At 44.4% G+C, this 22,603-nt stretch overlaps 2 protein-coding genes across 3 annotated transcripts; one reads left to right on the forward strand and one right to left on the reverse strand.

The window, feature by feature from the left end:
* Window positions 1–7,179: 7,179 nt before the first annotated feature.
* On the reverse strand, window positions 7,180–13,152 carry LOC108511293 (EH domain-containing protein 2-like). Of its 2 annotated transcripts, XR_015971362.2 has the most exons (4): window positions 12,888–13,152; window positions 12,152–12,772; window positions 11,943–12,022; window positions 7,180–7,519 (listed from the first exon to the last, which is right to left on the reverse strand). XR_015971362.2 is itself a non-coding variant. In XM_017842620.5 (3 exons), the coding sequence occupies exons 1-3, from the start codon at window positions 12,234–12,236 to the stop codon at window positions 7,457–7,459; spliced, it is 228 nt and encodes a 75-aa protein (XP_017698109.3). In that variant the 5' UTR covers window positions 12,237–13,133; the 3' UTR covers window positions 7,180–7,456. The 2 variants fall into 2 exon arrangements, 1 of the variants encoding a protein (XP_017698109.3); XM_017842620.5 differs by having other exon boundaries at window positions 12,152–13,133.
* Window positions 13,153–15,200: 2,048 nt separating this feature from the next.
* Window positions 15,201–16,478, forward strand: LOC103706451 (ethylene-responsive transcription factor 3-like). The gene has a single exon (XM_088707307.2). It carries the CDS (start codon window positions 15,546–15,548, stop codon window positions 16,206–16,208), a length of 663 nt encoding a protein of 220 aa, XP_088563433.1. The 5' UTR covers window positions 15,201–15,545; the 3' UTR covers window positions 16,209–16,478.
* The last annotated feature ends 6,125 nt before the right edge of the window (window positions 16,479–22,603 follow it).

The raw sequence follows: 22,603 nt of genomic DNA on the forward strand, positions 1-22,603 counted from the left end.
CTTACCTTTCTTTTCAAACCATGCCTTGCGTTTATGGCAGTCCTTCTGATAGTGTCCCAATTTTTTGCAGAAATGGCATCTATCTTTGTTTTGTTTCTTCTTATGAACCTCGGTATCATGATGAGGCTCTTTACCCTTGGATGGTCCACTCTTCATGCCCTTTCTTGGCTTCTTCCATTTCTTCTTGGCTCCATGACTTACAAGATTGACAGAATGATATCCTTGTTGCTTAAGTCTTGTCTCCTCTTGAACAAGCATACTGGTCAATTCATTCACATTCCACTTATCCTTAATAGTGTTATAGTGAATTTGAAATGATCCAAATTGAGGAGGCAAGGAGTTCAAAATAAATTGAACCAAAAAGGATTCATTCACATCCATCCCAAGAGCCTTCAGTTTAGCAGCTATATTTGTCATTTCAAGGATATGCTCATGCATCCCACAAGTACCATCAAATTTCATGGTGGTTAGTTTAGCCATTAATGTCCCAGCCAGAGACTTATCAGCAGATCGGAAACGTTCTTCCACAGTTTTCAATAATGCTTGGGCACTGTCACATTCAGGAAGCGTTGACTTGATATTATTCGCTATACTCATCCGCATAAACATAATGCTCAATCTGTTCGATCTTTCCCAAGTCTTATAAAAAGACCTTTCTTCCGAGCTGCTCAAATCAGTAATGTCAGCCGGTTTCTCAGATCGGAGTGCTAAATCAAGATCCAGAACACCTAGGTGAAACTGGACTTGTTCATTCCACTCTGAGAAATTAGTTCCATTAAAGATCGTAACAGATGAAGCTTGCGAATGAAGCGAAACAGGAATAGATACTGCAATAAGAAAATTAACAATAAGAAAATGCTTACAACATTAACACTTTGAGTTAGCAATAATGATGAATGACATAAACAGTATTACCATAATACACCTTTGGGTTGTAATTATGAAATACTAAATTACTATTATGGTGATTCCCAATTCACCTAGGAATAATTAATGATATAGGTCCAAAATTCAAATAGGTCTGTTGCCTTTGAGCATCCAATACCTATTAAATCAAGGATACTCATTAATTATCCTAACTCAGCAAATCAATCATTTGAAAGTGGTGCACCTTTGGGCCAATCCATAATATCTCATGATTGAAAAACTGTAAGTTATAATTTGCAAAGTCATTATCTTAATACATGGGATTAGAGTATTTGATGACTTGATGTCTATTAAACATTCTAGTTGGGTTACTTTGGCAACTACCAAACTATTTCATAATATAGACATCAAATTAAAATAATGACATTGCACATAATTGACAATTCATAATATGACAAATTAAAATAAAACATGTATTTAATATTTTACTAATCTACATAATCAGTACATTTGTCATATCATGCTATCAAGTATACTAAAATGTAAAATAAATGACAAATTTTTTTTTTTATCACATTACCCTACAAGGACCTCTGCATAAATAATATATTTTATAGGGACTAAATTAACATATTTTGAGGACCTCTAAACAAGTGATATGCTTTACAGGGACTAAATTAAAATATTTTGTTTCTTATAGCCCTAGAAGGATGTCAGCATAAATAAAATGTTTCACAGGGGCTTAACAGAAACAATTTCATCCTTTAACAGCCCTCTAAGGACTTCACAATAAATAAAATATTTTATAGGGACTTAATAGAAACATTTTCAACTTGTAACAGCCCTCTAAGACTTCAGTATAAATGGTATGTTTCACAGGGACTTAAACAGAAACATTTCATTCTTTTATCATCCCCGGGAGGGCTGTATGAAACAATAAAATGTTTCATAAGGGCTTAACTGAAAATTTTCCCATCAATTGACTAAACGAACTCGGGTTTTGGATCGAAACCCAAAAACCCGAACCCATTATGCCTGTTATGCCCCAGACGGGTTATCTATTCCGGGTTCGGGTCGAAACTCATGCCCAAAACCCGTTATGAATAAATTATTATTATTATTTTTTTTTAAAAGAACTGAAGACGGGTCGATCCCGACCCGTCTTCCTCCTCTTTTAGCGGCGGGCTAGGGTTCCGCCGAACCCAGCCCGCCAGCCTCCGGTCGCCGGGGCGGTGAGCGCGCCGCTTCCCTCCGGTGGACTCGCCGCCCGATGGCGAGCCCACCGGCGGTCGCACGCCAGCAGGCATCGCCGGCGGGTTGGGGTTCCGCCGAACCCAACCCGTCGGCTCTTAGGAGCAGCGGGCGGCGATCATGCCGCCGGACGAAGTGCCGCCCGACGGCGCCACCGGGATGGGCCCGACGGCGCCACCGGGATGGGCCCGACGCCGGACGAATCACTGCCCGACGGCGTCACCCGCAGGAATACAGAGGAAGACGGCGATCATCCGGTAAGTTTTCCCCTTTTTTTTTTTTTAGGAGTGGGAGGGAGACCATGGCCGGCGGCTACGCCGGATCCTCTGATGGCTCACGGCGGCATATGCCGGCCAGATCCGGCGTCAGCAGGGTCAAACCCCGGGTGGGGTTATTTCTCAAATCCACCGGGGTTAGTTCTCAAATCCATGGATCCGGCATTGGGTTTGTATGGAATCATCAAAAACCCATCCAGGGACAATGCAATGGTCGGCTCTCGGCGCAATATCCCGGCGTCCCAGTGACGGCCGGTCAAGATTGCGATGATGAGATCGCCTCTATGGTGCCAAAACGACCATTGCCTTGTCCACTGTGATCTACCCTTTCACTGAGATCTGGTTCTGAGATGAACCAGGCTCTGATACCACATGTAAAAATATCTATAAAGAGGATCATGAACCAGTCTTGAAATAAAGGAGGCGTACCTGGATCCATTGAAAGACTGAACGATCAAAGCTTCCTCTCCTTTCTGGATGATCAAATCCTTGTTCGTATCTCCCTCTTGGCCCCTGTTCGAACACACGGTGATGGAGACCGGTTTTTTTCTTTTTTTTTTTTGGTTCGCATGATAGGCAGAGGGTGAGACCCGTTATGTTATCCTACCATCAAGGATAATGCTTCCACTTCTCACGGGATCGTAACTGACCACGATGTGGTCATGTGGGTCAAAACCCAACACTCCATCCCCATTCCCATTCCCATTCCCACCCTAACTTACGGATCGAGGTTGTATCCTTCGCGAGAAAGAAGGATTCACCTTCCTTCGCGCAAATTCACCGTTGGATCACCCACCGCACATATCTCAAAGCCCTCCAGCTTCCGCCCTCCATCCGTCTCAACAAATCTCAAAGCGACTAGTGGATGATCCAACAAGAGCTCGCCCATGCCTCTCCGTCCGCGCCTCCACGTCCCTGTCGTCCGCCCATGACCGGAGCGTAGACCAAACCAACCCGGCGAGCCGCGTCACACCATTGAGCACCGCCACCCCGTCCCTAGTGCATTCGCCAAGTAGTTGCCTATCTGGCAGCCGGTGATTGGTGAAAAAAACCAAAGATCAGCGCAGCTGGTCCATTAGCCGAAGGCCACGTCGGTACCCTTGGGCGCCAACTAATGGAATGGCGACGTGCTGTATTGTCCACATCATGCTCCCCGACGGTCAAATCGTTTCATCATGCCCCCCCCCCCCCCCCCCCCCCACGGACGGCTAGGATGGTGGAACGCGTTCCGAGAAAGAAAAATAAGACAGCGACCGCAGACGGCGAGGGGGGAGGGACCGAGTTGGGAGTACCTCGCCACCGACTGGCGACTGCACAGCGGAACAGAATCCAATCCCATCTTGGAGGGTATTTTCGCCATTTCTCACGGGTCTCTTCCGCCTATACATGCGGCCTCTTACCTCCACTCTCTCCCTGGCTCGGCGAAGAAGAGAGAGAGAGAGAGAGAGAGAGAGAGAGAGAGAGGGAGGGAGGGGTGGCATGAGACGCGCATGGCGTGGAACGATCACCGTTCGGTCGTGCCACGCTGTGTGCGTCTGATGCGATCTCTCTCTAGAAGTTGTACGTCTCGGGAGAGCATTCCTGCGGTGGTGGAGTGCCCCCGAGGCGCGGCCGGTACCTGTAAACAAAGCTTTTCTCACCATTAATTAAATCGACTCCCGCAGTAGCACCGGTGACATGGTTCCAACCCGATGAATGAATAGTTCGGTTCGGTTCCTCTAAATATACTGCCTGAACGTATAGTTTATGGGCTACGTACTACTTGCTAAGTTTCTTTATAATAACACTAGCTTTATATGCATTGAGTATGAGCTCTACACACCAAATGGTTGCATGAACGGAGGAACGTACGACGTCCCAACCAGATGGATGTTATCGTTAATCTGTGAGCTGGGACCGGGTTGCGTTCTTTGCCGTAGTCATCAACCCACGTGATCTCTTGCCTTCTCACGGTAAGTCGACAGTTCTTCTCATAATTGTGTTATTCTCCACTAAAACGGTGCGTCGATCGTCCCTGCTTTGCGTGTTTTTTTGAAGGTACGTAGAACAGTTCATATATACCATTTTTCAGGACTATATCTTTGCTACCTCCTCGACTATGGGAAGAGGTTGTCTGTAGAGTCATTTTAGCTCATGATCCTAAGACCATTTTGAGGTGTATCCATCCACCCTCGGTGACTCAATATGGAAGAACGTTTAGATCCAGTGATCTACATGCTCGTGATTCTCTGTTTTCATGCAGGACTTCTTCTGGATCTCCAAATATGTGGGTTCCATGCGCCTGATGTGGCGCCCGGCCGTCGCCTTCGTAGAAGGAAGGTCCTTCTCTGGCGAGAAGGATACGGCAACCCCCATCCATCGTGTCGCTTGTTACGGCGAGGGGAGCGTCACGGGCGTCACGTGCATCACGCGAGGGATCGCGGGGGCCGGTCGGGTTTTTTGGCTGGAAATACGGTGTATATTAAAAAGCTGCAATCTCTGAATTCATAATCTCAACGTCACGCGTGACAGATTTGCACCGACGGAAACGGACAGAGACGTATGGAAATCTCGCACGAAAAATAGTTTTACAGCTCACAACGTTGCTTTTTCTATCACTTCACTGGCTGACAGCCAGCTACACAACGCTGTTGTACGACATTTCTGGGTTGCTTTAGCAGTATTCGTATACTGAATGATTCTTTGAATTCTTCACGGTTGCTAAACTAAAGTTCTTAATAATCTATATATGGCTGATTTAAAATACTTTTACAAAGTTGTTACAAAATAATGATGTTGTTCGTTGTTGTTGCTGCTATTGCAGCTGCCGTGCTATTAAAAAAATATTTATTGGCGTAGAAGATGTGATTTTATTCTTGTTAACTTTTTTTCCAGAGAAAGAATCGAACTTATTTTTGTATTGAATGAATGTAAGAAACCACGCCTAACTAAAATTAAATTTGTATGTTGAATTTGTTACGCTACTCTCAGGCTAAGGCATCCACCTCGTGAGGACTTAACTTTGAGGACGATGTATAGGATTCAAATCCTAAGTTTTCTAAAAATACTAAATGATTTATTTTAGCTTATAATTAAGGAAAATGCTGCAAAAGTTCTTGAAAAATAATTTAGTAAGATCGAAATCTCGTGCAAAAAAAATTAAATGACAGATAGGAAACTTTCCTATAGCTCTCGCGACACTGCTGGAAATATATATAAAATAATAGGAGAGATATATGCCAGCTATTTGAGTTTTCTAAGTGAGTTTTCTGTGTTGAATGACGTTCAACTAACAAACCATCCTCATAAATAACTTTGAAATAGAGATTGTCATACGGACCCATTAACAGGCAAGAACATGAATGCTTGCTGGGATTACATGCGCATGCTGGTGCACTTTTCCCTCTGAAAGATCATGTAAATCTGGCATTTATTGTAAAAATATGAGCTATATAAAAACTGAATCTGCTGGTTGATCAGGGTTTATGTTAAAATTGTGATGGAAAGTATCATCCTAGCCATGGAAGCAAGAAAAAGAAGCTCTCTTACGGATGCCGAAAAAGGGAACCCTAGTGCTTTTATTAGTCATGCACTAGAAGGCAGAAGCCTCATCTTCAATCATCGTAGTGAAAAAAATCGAATAGGAAGATTCAACAGTACAATCAATCAAAGGAGCTTCAAACTTCTACCAAATCAAAGAACCGCCGCATCATACCAGAAACTGGCTCTCGGCATGATTTATGTAATTGAATGTAAGAGTGGTAGAAGAATAAAGTAGCTGATGAATTATTGCACTTGACTGAAGGGGGATGGAGCTTGCTGCATTATTAGTTCCAATACCAGATGAGTTAATGCAATTCAGATATGAACATCAGACAGATCTTCATTCACTAAATTAACTAAATAATGGGATGAAGGACTTTTAAACCGGCAAAGGTACAACTTGAAACATGGAAATCTACGCGGAAAGGGTCGAATTTTGATCAATCCTACATCTTCATTATGGAATCTTATATTTGGGAGATGCATGATAGCCGGCAGTCACTCTGGATATCATAGAACTCTTAAATGTGTTTCCAAAAGTTTTCATTGGAAAGGATCACAAAAAGAAGTCAAGGAAGCAATCAAAGTATGGCATACATGTCAGCATGATAAAGCTGAGAATGTGGCGACTCCGGGACTTATTCAGCCTTTTGCCAACACTTGAATCTATTTGGAGTGATAGATGAATGGAACCATCGATGGACTACCCCCTTCAAATGACAAAATAATTTTTATGGAGTACATCTTCAAACTCTATGAAAAGCCAACCTCCATTGCCACAGATCGAGAGCCCACATCTACCAGTTAGCTTTGGAACGAGCCTTTTTTGTTTGCAACTTGCTTATGAATGAGTTCGTCACACCAACAACAAATTGATAGACAAACAGAGGCTCTTAACATGTACTTGGAGAATTATTCAAGATGTTTCTCAAGCTCAAGGCCTAAGGAGTGGATTAGATGGCTACTGGATGAGTATTGGTATAGTCACACGGCCACTCAGAACGACCCCATTTTATGGTCAACCTCCTCAAAAACTCTTTCCACTTGTATACTGGGTACCACTAAGGTTGAAGCAATTGACACCTGAGTTACGTAACCATATGGCCCTTTATTTTATTTTCTTTTTTTCTTTCAGATCCTATTCAATTGACTTCATATATATTTTGTCCCATGCAAGTTTCTGTTGCTGGGAGCCTGCTCAAATTTCACTCTTCTTGTTGCTCTTGATTTTGGCTTTATGGAACCTACAATCTTCTGCAAGAAGTTGATTAAGAGAACCTTGAAGGCCTTTCAACATCGCAGATGAATTCTTATCATTGCATCTAAGGAAAATTCATTTCACACTTCACAGAACAAAAGGATGAACATCAAAACATAAGTCCTATGCTGAAAACGAACTGTACTTTCCTCACCCCCTAAAAAAAAGAACCAAAGAACCAATTCCGTTTTTTATCTTCTTCACAAATTACTCCATTGCTCCATAACATTGGTGCTTTCTACATTTAACTCGGCACTTCGCATTTCATCAAAATTCTGCAGTTTTATGTATCTGAACCAGGTTCATTTTCTTTCTTATAAACTTTGCATACGACACAGTTATGCATCTACACAGAATAGAGAAAGCAACAGAAGAAACAATGTTAGAGCTAGGAGCCGCAAGCCTTATTTCGAACTTTTTTTGTAACAAAATGTCAGGTAGCATAACAGTTCATAACGATGAATATAAAAAAGATGAACAATTTTATAAAAGATAAGAAACTTCGCTATTAGCTTTCTTGCGTCCGTAGGCATGGTTCTTTTGATCCAAAAACATTAGGCTAGAAAATTCTCAGCTCATTAAATTCTCCAGGAACAAACCAAAATGAAGAAATGACAATAACAACAGCAAACAACCAAACAAACAAAAAGCAAAAAGAATGCAGCAGATAAGTTGGAAATATGAGTTTAAAATCAAGGAAATAATCTCACCCTTTTCCTCACGTGAATATTCTGGTTATCAAGTAACACGGATACCTCATTAATAAAGTTTCCAAACAAGCAAATCTTGTGAACCATGAAACAATTTCTTCACTAGTAGAGATTCTATAAAACTATATAGAGATGGATTCAAAATTATTTGCAACTCAGCTATAAATGCATGTAGGTCCAGCACTAGGGGAAAAATAACACATAGCCAGATCAAAATAATAAAAATTCTGCAGCTATCTGATGAATGGTCATTATTAATAAAGAGATGATAGGGATGGACTGCTTAGGAAAAGGGGGGAAATCCCTCAACCAAACTCCACAATTATTTCTAGGGAACTAGTCCTAGGTGCATTTATTTTGGTAGCAATAAGATTTCTGTACAAGATGGCTAGTGCATAGATATCTGTCCACACTTGGGCGAGGGGAACTTGTGTTGTCTTTCTAAAATTTTCTTAGCTAGGACTCTTAACTAAAAGCAAGTGACAGTGCATGCATGCATGTGTGGGCACATGCACGTCTGTGTGTGTGTGTGTGTGAGAGAGAGAGAGAGAGAGAGAGAGAGTCAATATAATTTCAAGAATTGCTCTTCATGCTTGTTTTTTTTGTCAATCACCTTACCAATATGGCTGCAGATGGGTTGTGTCAGACCAGGGAGCAAGGCATGCTTAACCCAACCCAACTCAATTTCATATTCAGGTCATGATTTTGGACCCGTACCAAACCATTAGCTAAATGGATCAGATCACTGGAGAGGGTTTTAGACCCAGCAGGTCATTTGGATCAAGCATGACTAGGAACCAACCTGAAATGTTCAGGTTGAGGTAGGGTCAGGTCACAGGTCGGCTCGACCCATTTGCAACTCGTTATGTGATATCTCTCACATAAGGGAAGTTGTTAACCAGATAAAGAAAAAGGAAGAGCAATAATAAAAACTGGCAGTAGCCATTACTCTATGAAATCCAAAGTTTCCAAAATATTTGAGTCTATCTAAAAGTTGTTTTCTAGCATGATATAAACCATGGGATTGCAGAATAGAAAACAAACAACTTGCACCCAGCCACCCGCCCCCCTCAAAAAACATGTTAAATTTCTTTGTCCTCCCACCTCGACCTTCTCAACCACGAGAAAAGTGAGAAGGATAGGCTAGTTGGGTGTCCAAAGTGTCCTTCATCACTTTCAAATTTCAAAACTTATTTATGTATTTTGGTTGATAAACTAATATATCCACTGTATAAGTAAGAAATAATCTAGAGAAGAAGACTACTTAATCATCAACAAAGCTTGAATCCCAAACATAGTTTCCTAGGATGCTCCGGCCTATAGAATGGCACAATCTCTACTTAGGAGGATCATCTGACACCAAGGATCACCACAAATAAGCACTAATACATCACAAATACTCTCTCCAAAACAATAATGTAAGCCATTACTTTTAGCAAGAATACTACAGAGAAATAAAAAAGATTAGAAATTTATAACTTGATGGGAATTCAAAAAGTGCCAAGAAAAATATCTGGGTCTTCCTGCCATCTTTAGAAAGTCAAGGAAATGTGAGTCAAGGAAACCTTGTCGCTTAGAGTCCGCAATGGCCCACACCTTCAGGAGAATTTTGGCAATGAAATGCCAATGCAAAAGAACATGTGGTCCCATTGCGAAAATAAGAACAATTACAAATATATCTTACAGATGGTCATGAATAAAGAAATGCATAATTATGACAATTTGACATGTTCATAAGTGAATCCAGTAAATATAAATACCAAGAACAAGCTTTGTTCCCTTTTTCTGTTGAACAAGATGAGAAATAAATGAGCCCCTATTAATCCATTTCATAGAAAAGAATGATCAGATATGCACTTGTATGCAAGTAGGCTAAAACTCTGACTATTCACCCTACCACCTATATAAGAATTCTGTAATAGTACCGAAAGGAGCATATAAAAGTCCTTGAAGGAAGATTCAACCATTGAAACTAGGTAGGCTGTCCAATGATTTGTTACAGTATTTGATCATGAGGTGTTACAATGAGAATGTTTGACCATATGACACGGGCTAGTAGATTTGAATGAGGACACTAAAAACAAAATGAAATTTGAGGGCAAAAACAAGAGCTTGGAAATTATACCAAGATAAATGTTCAAATGGCAAGTTGTATTTAAAAAGGTTGTGTGGTACTCTCGTCAGGTCAATGACCAAATTCCTCATTTGGCCATTTTGTATCAATCTAGGTTAATGCCCTCATTGGATATACTTGGCAGCCGACACCCGCTCTTTTGAGTGATCAGGATAGTGGAGCTTTTCTTGATATTCTGAACTTGTACAAGTTACATGAGTTATCATGTCAAAGCTTTGCCTCACCAAAGCTTCATTACTCGAGGACCACTTATTTTAGCAAAAGATAAGATTCACTTCCTGTAGGGTTATAATTTTTTAATGGTTATTTCCACTAGTCATATCTATTTCAGGAAAGCAATATCTTCTACCAACTAGAAAAGAAGTCCGATTTGAATTGTTAAAGGACAGGCCTCGCTAGTATAAATAAAGACTATTTAACTCAGCTTATAATTCATTTGATGAAATAAAAGAGGATCTAGACCTTATTTTTCTCAATTTTTCTACTTTTTTCCAACTTTTCTTAAGAGATTCAAATTGAGTAGGTTGATGAAGTTACTTCTTTCTCTCCAACGGGATCGCCATTGATCACTACACTTGTCATAAACGGACCTATATATGGCAGTAATCATTGAAATGAGAACAAGGTTAGATGCAAGATTGGAAACATGGAGGAAAATAATAAAGGATGATCAATGGGACTAGACAAAGCATATAGAATGTGAATTTGAACGCAACATTAATGAAAACAAGGCCATAGTCAAAACTTATAGCAACAAATTACCTATGTGTTTTTTTCATAAACATGAAACTAGAAGTTGGACTGTGCTGGATGGTTATGGCTAGGGATCTTATGTTGATTACAAGAATAGTTACAGGATAACCAAAGAGATCCATAAGTCAGGTGGAAGAAAAGAGTTGTTCCCATGTTATGTAACTACTTGCCATTAATGTTTAGAGATATGAGACAACAATAATGCCTAAAGTATATGTTGGGCAATAAAAAGGACAAGGATAGATGAGATTAGCATCTCATTGACACAAAAATGCTAACATAACTGCATACAAAACCAAAATAATAAGATTTAAAAGGAGTGCATTAGAGGAAGCATATGAATTTGAAGCAGTGGACCATACTCTGATGATGAACCGACCACGATGCATGTATATGTGATGGAAATATGATAATGCCATGGCACGGTATCTGGCTTGAGTATGTTTCAAAAAGTTGCAAAAGGGACAGGAAGAATTATCCCTTATACAAAATGAAGGGCGAGTGCTCAAAAATTTGGCACTTGTTAATCAGGGTAAATTTCTTAAACATGTTTATGGTTACCTTCCTCCTGATTACTTTGTCCTTTTTTTTCAAACTGTCAAAGATGAAAGACCACATCTTACAACCATATAATTTTTTACCATTCCATTATATTTCTATACGTATTATGAATCGACTATAGATGCTTGCTGCTACTCATAATCATATTATCTTCAGCTACTAAAGAGAAGAGCACAGGGTAGCCCTAAGTTTTGGACAATTTGACTCCAAAAGGAAGCAAGAGATTGCATCATACTCCAACAATATCGGAAACCTTCCAGAATTTGCCCATAAGATAAGAACTACCTAATTACAACATAAAAACTTTAAAACAGCGGAGGGAGAGGGGAGCAAGAAGAAGCAACGGGTTTAATGGAAAAAATTTTGAAAATTTGAAAAAAAAAAAAACAGAATGATATCATTGTTTTGAAGATCAAAAACAATCTAGGAGCACAACAGTAAGGAGAAAAGGAGTTGAAATCAACAACAAGAGCAAGAAAGGGACAAGGTAACGGAACAAGATGGGATTAAGTTAGCAACATCAACAGCAGCAGAAAAAATGAAAGATAACTAACACCATATATGAAGAAACAGAGATGACGAAAGGGGGGACCTAATTAAAAAGAAGTAACCTGTTGAAGTTCGGGGCGAGATAGCTTGGACATGGCGAAGAACTCGATGGCATCGTTTCCCGTGATGCGCCCATCTCCATCTATTCCAGTGATAAAAACATAAGGATCCTAAACATAAAAATTCTTTTCCCTACAAGATGGTGGTAGGAAAACCCTCAAAAAGGTAGAGAAGATCAAGAAAGAACGGATGGGCGGGAAGAGGAGCAAACCTGAATCGGCCAAGAAGAACCACTCCTGGTAGATCTTCTGATGCTTTCTCGAACAGGTACTGATTGGAGACGAGACGATACCCATTGGACCGAGAGAGAGAGAGAAGGGAAAGGCGTTACGGACTTCTCGTTCCTCCTCTCCTTCGTCGCCAGGAAGCTGAGATTAGAGAGAAGAGGAAAGAAGAGAGAGAGGGATGGATCCTGGGGTGCCGTTATTAATGAATAATCCCACTCAGTCGATGGCTCCTCACCTGTGGCGCCACCATGATCTTTGCCCGATCCCAGGGATGACCACCACCTCCGCCCCATCCTCGCCTTCCTCTCCTTCCTAGCCGCCCCCTCCCCTGCCCCCGCCTGCGCCGCCATCGCAACTCCTAGACGATGATGCAGAGGACCTTCCACTCTTTGGCTCTCTCCTTGGCAATGTCCTCACCGACCATCTTGGGAGAGAGACCTAAGGGATTGATCTTGGGGGCGAGGAAGCTCGCCGTGCCAACCTCGCCGCCGATGTACATATCGACGAAAAGCAACTTGGAGGGTTATTAGGATTAGGGTATTATCATTAAAACAGACCCCAAGTCAAAAGCCGAGGGAGGCGTCTACTCCGGCACGGAACCCCAGCTTAAATGGGAAAACGGAAAAATAAAAATATATAAAAGCAAAGGTTCACCTACATCCCCGCAATGGGGAGATTTAAAAATAAAATAAAAAAACAAGGCATTTTCACCGTCCTCACCGGAACCGCCGCTCAAGCACCATTCCAGGTATGGATGTCGCCGGAACGGCGCCGGCGACGGCGGGCGGCGAGTGATAGAGGCGGTCGACTCTCTCTCTCTTTCCTGTTTGCGCGCCCAACCGTGGGCTTTGATTCACCTGAGCGCGGAAGCTTTTTGCGCCGCTAATCCATGCGTTGAGCACGCATGGCATCGCACCGGATCAAAATCGCGCACCGTCCCGCGCCCAAAACACGTCCCTGACCCGACGTTTAACGGGCCCAGGTGGCAGGGCAGCAGCAAAGCTTTTACTGCGGTCCCACGTTAAATGCCAAGCATATCTTTTTTTTTATATGCCCATTGTTTGAGTTGGCCTTTTGGTTCGCAGGTGTTACTTGCACGAAGTTCATTGCAATTGGACTTTTGGGCCTACTGGAAACTCATAACCCAATTTTCAGCCTAACTGGGCTGAGAAAACTTGCATTGCTCCACCCAAGCCTACATGTTGAGTGCTTCCCTGAGATAGCCTGCTTATAATTTGAGCCACATCTCTGTTGTGGGGCTCCAAACCAAACCATGATGCATGCAAGGATTGGTTCACCTTCAAGTATGGATTAGTGATGCACTCCTTGTTTAGAGTGCGGCATGATTTAGGACTCTTTTGATTCGCAGAAAGAAGGGAAGGAAAAATATGGCCAACGAAAAAAGAAGAAGAAATGCCTTATATTTGGTTAAAGTTTTTTAAAAAGAAAAATAGAAAAGTGCCATTCCATATTTCATGAGAGAAAAAAAAAAACTCACCAACTAAAAATTAGGATAATTTTTTTCTAAAAACACTCTTAAGCTTTTAGATAAAATGAGGTAAGGTCATTTTCTTTATTAAGAATGTCATATATATATCATGCGCTAATTTGAGTACATTTTTATAATTCATGGATTGTCAAGGAAGGCATAGAAAAAAAAACAAAGAAAATCTACCACAACTGAGACTACCATTATTGCACCATAGGCTTTCATGATTACTAGTGTGAAGAAAATCCGTAAAAAAATAAAAAAATAAAGTGCACTTAAGATTAATATAGAGCATGAGCATGGTAAGAGAGAAAATTATAGAAGTGAACTTCAGAAATGTTGCGTAGGAATAGAATAGAAATATAATAGAGCAGGATGTCTGGCGAATCTTCATCCAACTTTCAACTGTACTTATGAATTCACATGCAAAAACAAGGGATTGGTGATTTGAAATTGATTTGAAAATTCAAGCATAAAAACAACGAGAAAAAAATCTAGGAGAATTCCTGTAGGGCAGGATCGCCAACCAATCTTTATTCTGAATCTAGATTGCATATTGATGATTTCGTAGACGACAAAAAGATTGATTAATTTGGAATTAATATAGAAAGGCAAGCATCACGACAATGAAAAATCTAAAAGTTAACTCCAACAACATATTCAACTTTTAAATGAAACACGACGGTAAAATTTTGACGTGTACGAAGAAAATTAAGAAAAATAAGAATTGGTCGCTCGACAGCAAAAAATCTAGGATATGATGTTTAGCCAATTCCGATCTTTCTTTCGAATTCTATATTCATGATTCTCCGAGCACAAAAAAGGAATGAGTTTATGTATCTAGAATAATGTCAAAGATAAAGTATTGACATACTAAAAAATAGTTCCCAACATACCTAATCTTTATATAAATCTTATGGTAGAAATTTTGCGTCATAATAAACTATCAAATAAAAGATGATTAGACATCTGAACCTCAAAAAATTCTAGCGGAATAGAATGTCGAATCAATCACAATTCCATTTTTAAATTGCATACTCTAATGACAATAAAAAAAATTATTTACTAATCTCAATAGCCATTTATTGATATTTTCTACAACATGCAATGTCTCACGTGCTAAATGAATCATAATATAAACACATGAGTACAAAAAAAATGCAAGACTTTAGTCCAAGTATCACAGTAAGAGTAAGACACCATATCAAAATGATAAATTTTTTATTTTTCAAATACTCCGTGTGTATATATATATATATCTTTATTTTTCTTCTTTGTCTTCTCTTTTGCTCAAAAATATAGAGGGAGTAAATTAGAAGGGAGAAAATAATTCATTATTTATATTACTTAATCATTATTTATACTATTTCTTTCTTTCTGCTATCAAATATAGGTTGTTATATTTACAAGCATACCAAATCCATATTTTGCCTTAAATATGTGCTCTTATTTCCTAAAGTGTATTTGTTTAATAAATCATATAAACAACACGTGGCTAAATTTTTGGCACGTGTCAAGGCTACTTTGCAGTGTATAGAGCCCAGAAAAAGAGAGCTGTTTGAAGAGGGAAGGGCGTTTTGGCCATTCCACCGGCTAAAAGCCAAAGGCATGAAAAATAGACAAAGAAGAGCTGGGGAAGGTGCAAGAAAGTAACCAAGTCGTTTGTGGGGGCGAACGGGAGTGCGAGGGGAAGCAAGAGAAAAGAGGAGGAGGTGAAGAAATCAAGACACCGCTTCTCGTTTTTGTTAAAAGGAGAGAAAGCCAGCTCCAATCTCACACCCCGTCACCTCCCCAACCCTAGACCTTCCCCTCTCTCTCCTCTCCCCCCGCCGCCCCTTTGCATCGCTCCAAACCTCCATCTCCGTCTCCTCCTCTCTCACCGATCAGCGATGCGGAAGGGGAGAGCTGTCGCGGCCCCGGCAGCGGCGGAGGCGGCGATCGGATCTGGATCGGGCCTCGAGGTCCGGTTCCGCGGCGTCCGTAAGAGGCCGTGGGGGCGGTTCGCGGCGGAGATCCGCGACCCGGCGAAGAAGACGCGCGTCTGGCTCGGCACCTACGACTCCGCCGAGGAGGCCGCCCGTGCCTACGACGCCGCCGCCATCAGCCTCCGCGGCTGCAAGGCCAAGACCAATTTCCCCACCCCGTGCCCTCCCTTCCCAGCCGCCCCTCTCCCTATCTCCTCCTCCCCCACCGCCGCAGCCGCAGCCGCCGCCTTTCCCCACACCCCCTACCCTCGGCAGCGCCGACCACCGCCGCAGTGGCCGGCCTCCAGCAGCCACAGCAGCACCGTGGAGTCCTTCAGCGGCCCCCGCCGCTCCTCCGCCGCTCCCCTTATGTCTCAGCTCAGGAGCCAGAAGGCCGATCCGCCGCGCGTCCTCGCCGGCGAGGAGGCCTTGCACAGTGACTGCGGCTCCTCGTCCTCCGTCGTGGACGATGATCTCGGGGACATCGCGTCCGTGTACCGCCATCCACCTCTGCCGTTCGATCTCAACCTCCTCCCACCGCCCGACGACAAGGACCTCGGCCTCGACTGCACCGCCCTCCGCCTCTGATGCCCCCGATCGACACCGCAGCTGAAGTAAAAAAAGAAAAACATAAATCTATTTTCTCTATATGTTTCTCTTTTTTATTTCCCTACCGTGGTCTTTTTTTTGGGTCATATTTTCTTCTCTAGTCGAATCTATTTAGCTATAGCATAAATCTGAGATTGGGTTTTGCTTCTCTAGTCTCTCATTTTTTTTTTCTTCTTTATTTCGTCTGTACAAAGGAAAAAAAAAAAAAAACATGAAACGATGAATGAGAAAAATTAGTGCTTTTCTTTTTGTTGCTTTCTAATTTCGATCAAGATTGTTCCCCCTTCATTAATTTTGATCAAGATCAGGGCTCCGGTCGTAGTGGGCCCCAAAGTCCACTTCGCTGGGTGGAGTTTGGGTTTGGTCGCCGAACCGCTACGCCACGCCATTTGGTTCGTGAATGGAAACGATTTGGTACGAAGGAGAAGAAGGTAGGGTGCGTTGTTCGGTACTGGAAGTGAAAGTTGTGGGTGGGGGGGATTCAATTCGGCGTATGGACGCAATTCGCCACCTTTTGGTTGCTTTCAGGGGGGATTTCGCATGGTAGAGACGACGGCAGTGATTAGTGCGGAAATGAGAAAAAGGGTGGGTTGGGGAAAGAAGAAAACTTGATCTTGTTACATATTGTTTTGGTTCTCTGTATTTCCACATCATGGGATGTGGTGGGTCATGCATGGGTGGTGGAATTTTGTGGTTTTGTAGTTGGACGGGCATGTTATTGCTAATTTTGAAATAGTCATCGAACAGTATAGATAAGCATATAGGCTTGATAAGATGACTATGGTTTGTTACCTTTTATTCTTGTGGCCACAAATGATGGCCGATGCCAAATGGCTCTAAGTCATGAAGAAGTGGACGAGGCAGCATCAGCTAAAGTAACCACAGCACAAAAGCAACTTCTCCTGTAATTGCAATTAAATATAGCGTCGATGAATTATTAGGTCTTAGCTTTGCCCTTGATATTCAGAGAGCCGGTTGAAATGAAGTAGGACATGCGTCAAGTTATCCTGATAGATGAATGGATGAGAAAAGAAGAATTCCAAGTTTTAGACTTGCTGTCTGGTGCTACAAAGTTCATGAGAGGTATTGATCATGGACCATGCCATGGGCGGATGTCGAAAGGAAAGGACCAAGTATTGTGGCTTGTTAGTTATTTATGGACAACAAATCATGCCATCCTTTGAAAGAAAGTATAGAAATCTCTGATCAACGGTAGAAAAAATCTATTTTGCATCGTATCTAACTGATTTTTTGTTTCGGACTGAAGAAGTAATGTCACTTGATTATTATCAAACTGATTGCAATCTTTTTCTATCTGTAAGGATTCCACCAAAGCTCTTGTGCCAACAAACATGAATTGCAAGAACGAGAGTTTTTGTTGGAGATATGAAGTTCATTACATATGATACAGCTAATATTCTCGATGTATTTTAGTTGCAAATTTATGGCCAAGCCAAAGTAGTAGATCTATGGCTTGGAGATTTATTGAGGTATGTGGCAGATACATGACAACCATTATGCTACAAGTAGAGTTTAGGTACAACAGTTTCTGAAAGTGAAGTACTGGAGGATTTCCATTTAAGATCACTGCAGCATGGAACTGCTCCAATCAGTTGATCAAGCACAATTATCGACTAAAGTTGATCTCACAGGAATGGAAAAGTCATCCAATGCTAGATGCATAGTTTCGATAACGAAGGTTGCAAATGGATGAATTGATACTTAGACAAATGCCTATCCAATTCAAAAGGATGGATGAGTTACAGAAGAGATTTTGTTTGGGATTGCATTGCAATATAATGGAACCTTTTTGAATTCTGAAGACAGGTAATTATTGGAGCACCTTGCAGTTCTTCAGATTAGTCTGATGATCACCAAGAGACGTCCCCGGTCACTAGAGGCAAGCTCCAAGAAGACGAAGTGTGAAACAATCAAATGGTATTTACAAGGAACTGATTGCACTAGAAAAGTTCATAATGAAATGACAGGGATAACATTTAGTCGGTCAAAGTTGGACATACAATCAAATGATCATTAGAAGGAACTGATTGTGCTATTAAAATTCGCAGTGTTCTCTCAACAAAAAAAAAAAAGGAAGAATAAGAAGAGCATTTAACCAGTAAGAGGAGGATATGACAGGAAGCTCAACCTATTTTTTTCAGTGTACCGAACCAAATATCTGTCTAAGATGCCTTAAAGCCCCTGAAATAGAATTAAACCTTAATATGAAGGAATAAAGTCTGTGCCTGCATGAGTCTGGCTAGGATAAACTATGTCTGAAAACGATCCTCAAATTTTGATGCTATAACAAGACAAGATGCTGGGGTCTTACAGATTTGGCCTTTGTGTAATTCAAACTGAGCATGGGTTCACACTTCTCTTGGTTTTTTTTCTTTGTTTGTTTTGATAGATTGAATGAATCATGCTAATCTAGTATGAATACATGCATCCAATAAAATCAGAAAATAAAATATCACGAAAGAAGGATAGCATGGTCCACAAACATTGGCGCCATTATATATAGAGGTTTAGTTCAATCCTCTAAGCCTCTTATGGTCTTACGAGTTGTAGCTTTACATAGGAGACCCAGAGTGGAATGGACCAACAAGATCGAACCCTCTAGATTCAGCTTCGTATGCCACATATACTAAAATTAACCACATGAAAATTTAGGCCAACTTATCTCCCTTCCCACAGATGAATCTGAATTGTTCATAAATCCCTATTGACCAGAAATTTATTAGATTTCAGATATGTTAGATGACTTGAACTCCCACTTTTGGTTGCATACTTGCCAAGTTGCTACGTGGCTCCTTTTCCTCTCTCAAACAAAGAGAGAAAGAATTAGTACTCTCAAACAAGGTGGACATGCTTTAAAATATATTTATTCATTTGATAATATTCTCGGGATATCAATATCCTCAAGAAGGCAAGGATGCTATCTTTTTCCCCTCAAGAAAAGGGTGCTCATGGTTGCTTCAAGAGTTTGCTTCATAGCATAATGAGAGTTTTTTAACAAAAGCACATGATTTTATTAAGAGGGGTTGAGGAGATCTATGGATGGATTAATTTTGATCTGGGAGAGGTTAGGTCAGGTTAGGTCTGTGTCATGCTCGAACTTTAGGATCTGCTTAGGCTTTTAAACAACTTTGGGTTGATTCTAGTGGGACTGGTTCCAATTAGTGCAGACCCAATTCATGAATCTAATAATGATTTGCGTTAGGTTTAGGTCAAGTTTATGTGGACCAAGGACCACTTGCTCCACCAAGCACAAGAAGGAAGTTGGTGTGCCGGTTTTGTTGCTCTTTTTGGCTTTTATATGGTCAGTTTCTCTTAGTCCATTAATTGTTTGGCAGTACTGCCATCCTATGCTTTGTTTAAACGGGTCATGTAGCCTGTTCCCTAGCTTTTGAATGGAGGGTTGGGTGGGCTCCAGTTTCCGCCATGGTGGTGGCTCTTCGTTTGTGGCTGGCTATGTTCTGGCCTTGTGAGTGGGTTTATTAGTCTTAAATTTGGTTGTCGTAGCGGTAGGCCCGGCGGTAGTTGGCAGCTTTGCTCTCTTTCGGTTCCCTTGACTCTTTCCATAGGTAATTTTTCCTTTTTTTTTTCTCCAATGAAGAGAAGTTATTGGAGATAACAACGGATAGTTTCTAGAGAGAGAAACTCTGGGGAAAGAAAACCCTGGAGAGAGGAATCTTCTCGGAGGTGGTCTAACGGTCATCTTCCACCGGCGAAGTGCCTGGTGAGGTCGCCGCTGGTCAAGGATACGAGGCTCACCTGCAACGCGTCGTGCCGCCTGGTTCCTGGAGGGGCACAACGGCAGGGATCCCATGGGCTTTCTGACGAATCGGGAGCTCTCGCCTTCATCTAACATTCTGTCTTGCAGGTGCTCCATCTCCACAGGGCTCCACTACATGGACCGGAAGGGGAAGCAGCCGGCGGGGGAGAAGGAGGAAGGAACGGCGAGAGGAAACGGTAAGTCTAAATCTTCTTCTGGAAAATAGAGCGGCGGTCGGGGGGAGCACTCCGGTGCCTGGTCGAGGCCGGGGCCGTGGGTGACTCACTGGCCCTCGGCCGCGGAGGTGGAGCGGCTGAGCCGCCGCTTCCCGGAAGTCGTCACACTTCCGGAGGAACCCATCGCGGCGGCTCGGCAAGAGTGGGACGGGCGGGCGGTCATGGTGCGTAGCCTTGGCCGCCGTGTTCCGGCCGAATGGGTAGCCAAGGACGTGGCTACCCGGGCTAACCTTAAGGAGGTGGTGGAGGTGGTGGCCGTCCCTCTAACGGACGGCTACCTGGCTCTGCGTTTCCGGTCGACGGCGGACCGGGACGGGGCCTTAAATGAGGGACCCTGGGTGGTGGCGGGGCAGCTCCTCGCCATGGCTCCTTGGGTCCCTGATTTTGAGCCAGGGGAGGAGGCCGTTACTTCGGTAACGATGTGGCTTCGACTCCCCCGCCTGCCGCCGGAGTATTGGTCGCCGTCAACCATCTTGGAGATCGCGTCTAGGGCAGGCCGGCCGATCGCTGTGGACGGGGTCACCGAGCAGCGATGGGCGATGGGTTTCGCTCGGGTGAAGGTGGTGGTCGATGCCACCGCGCCCCTTAGACCTGGGATTTTGATCCAGGGGAAGACGAAGGTGCGGTGGCAGCCCTTCGTCTTCGAGAACGTCCCCATTCTCTGCCCCCTGTGTGGGCGGATGGGTCACCTGGAGGCAGCGTGCCGTTTTCCGGTGTTTACTCAATCGGCGGAGGGCGGGCCGCCAGGGGAGGGGGACCCTGGGGGTGGCTCTGTTCCGTCGGCTCCTGCAGCGGGGATGGAGACCCAAGGGCCGATTTTTGGCCCTTGGATGGTGGCGACACGGCAGAGACCTCTGCCGCGAGAGTCGCGACCACCACGGCCGAGGGAGCCCGAACCTGGACCCGAGTCCGCCCCGTCTCGGCCGCCACTCCCACCCCCGGCAGCTCGACCGGTGAGGGCCGCGCCTGGCCCTGGACCTGAGCCACCCTTAGCCAGGCCGACATCGCCGGTTGCCCTCCTGACCCTACCGGTGTCCCCGGCCCAATCGGTGAGGGCCGCGTCTGGTTCAGTTCCTGAGCCATCCTTAGCCAGGCCGACATCGCCGGTTGCCCTCTTCACCCAACCGGTGTCCCCGTCGGACACCGACGGCTGGCAAAAGCCGTCGAAAGTGGCCCGGCGACGGTCACCGGCTGGTGGGGGGGGTGGGGCTTACCCGGCAGCTACTGTCCCGCTATGGGTTGACACCGTCGATGACCTTGACGAGGTAGACCCGGAGCCGAGTTCTGGTCGCGCACTGGAGAGGAGGAGCCCGGATCACAGGTGGTCTGACCCGGGTCCCAGTGAACCGTGCAACCGGCCTCGCGGTAACAAGCGGGCTAGGGCCCCGGTGGGCCTCGGGCATCCACAGGGCCCAGGAGCGCGGGCCCAGTCGGCCTTGCCTAGGTCGACCCAGCGGGCCAGGGCCTTCAGGGCCCGGCGTGCTTCGCGTGGGCCAGCGGGCGGGGCCCAAGACGTGCCGCGCGATGGGAGCGGGGGCTGCGCCGTTGGCGCGCCGCGTGCTGTCGGCGCGCCGCGTGCCGTCTGCGAGCCGCGAGTTCTGCGTGCTCGAGGCGCGCGGGCAGGCCGGGCCTACCGGGGCGCGCGGAGTGCACGGGCCCATCCGGGTTCGTTCACCACGCGGGCCCAGCGTGGACCGCGGGGGGGGGGCTACTCATGGACAGCGGGCCCTGCTACAGGGACAGGGTCCGCGGGTCCAGCCTGGGGGGGCTACTCAAGCCCAGCTTGGGGGGGCCCACAAGCTCAGTTAGCTGCATGCATGGGCACCCAGGATGAGCGGGACCTGCAGTTCCAGGGAGATTCGACAGAGGACCCCGGGATGCTGGTAGGCCCGTTTCAGTATAGGTCCCCGGGTGGGGGATTGGCCTCAGTGCAGGGGACCCCTCTGACTGTTGGTCAGACCCCCCTCGTGCGGGCCCCCTGGGATACACTGGAGGGCCTTGGGAGAGGCCCAGATGGGGTCTATCGGTTTGGCTCTCCGACCCCAGCCTTGGGTGAGCGGCTGGAGGCTGCTCCTGAGGGATGCGAGTCCAGGGCTCATCTTGGACTGCATTTGGAGGAGAGTCCGACCGAGCCACTGACGCCACGAGAGGGTGTGGTTGGGGTGCCGCCCGGAGGGGCACCCTGTGAGGGGCCCTCTTACAGTGGTGACGGGGGCCATGGTTCCATGGGTATAGCTATGGCAGAGGGGGACCACCCAGCTGTCGTGCGACTCATTAGGGCGGCGGTCATGCGCGATGCATCTGGCGATGCATCTGGTGTGGTAGAGCAGCAGGGCGACCTAGGTCGCCAGCTTGACATA

Source organism: Phoenix dactylifera, chromosome 11 (genome assembly GCF_051530095.1).
Source record: "Phoenix dactylifera cultivar Ajwa chromosome 11, Ajwa_hap1_PhDact_Kaust_v1.1, whole genome shotgun sequence".
Classification (NCBI taxonomy): Eukaryota; Viridiplantae; Streptophyta; class Magnoliopsida; order Arecales; family Arecaceae; genus Phoenix; species Phoenix dactylifera.

Coding starts and splice junctions, on each gene's coding strand:
- LOC103706451 (XM_088707307.2), top strand. CDS start 15,546: ATGCGGAAGGGGAGAGCTGTCGCGGCCCCGGCAGCGGCGGAGGCGGCG.
- LOC108511293 (XM_017842620.5), bottom strand. CDS start 12,236: ATGGGTATCGTCTCGTCTCCAATCAGTACCTGTTCGAGAAAGCATCAG. Junction 12,023..12,151: donor GTTCTTCTTGGCCGATTCAG/GTTTGCTCCTCT, acceptor TCACTGGAATAG/ATGGAGATGGGCGCATCACG. Junction 7,520..11,942: donor CTCGCCCCGAACTTCAACAG/GTTACTTCTTTT, acceptor TATTCTGTGTAG/ATGCATAACTGTGTCGTATG.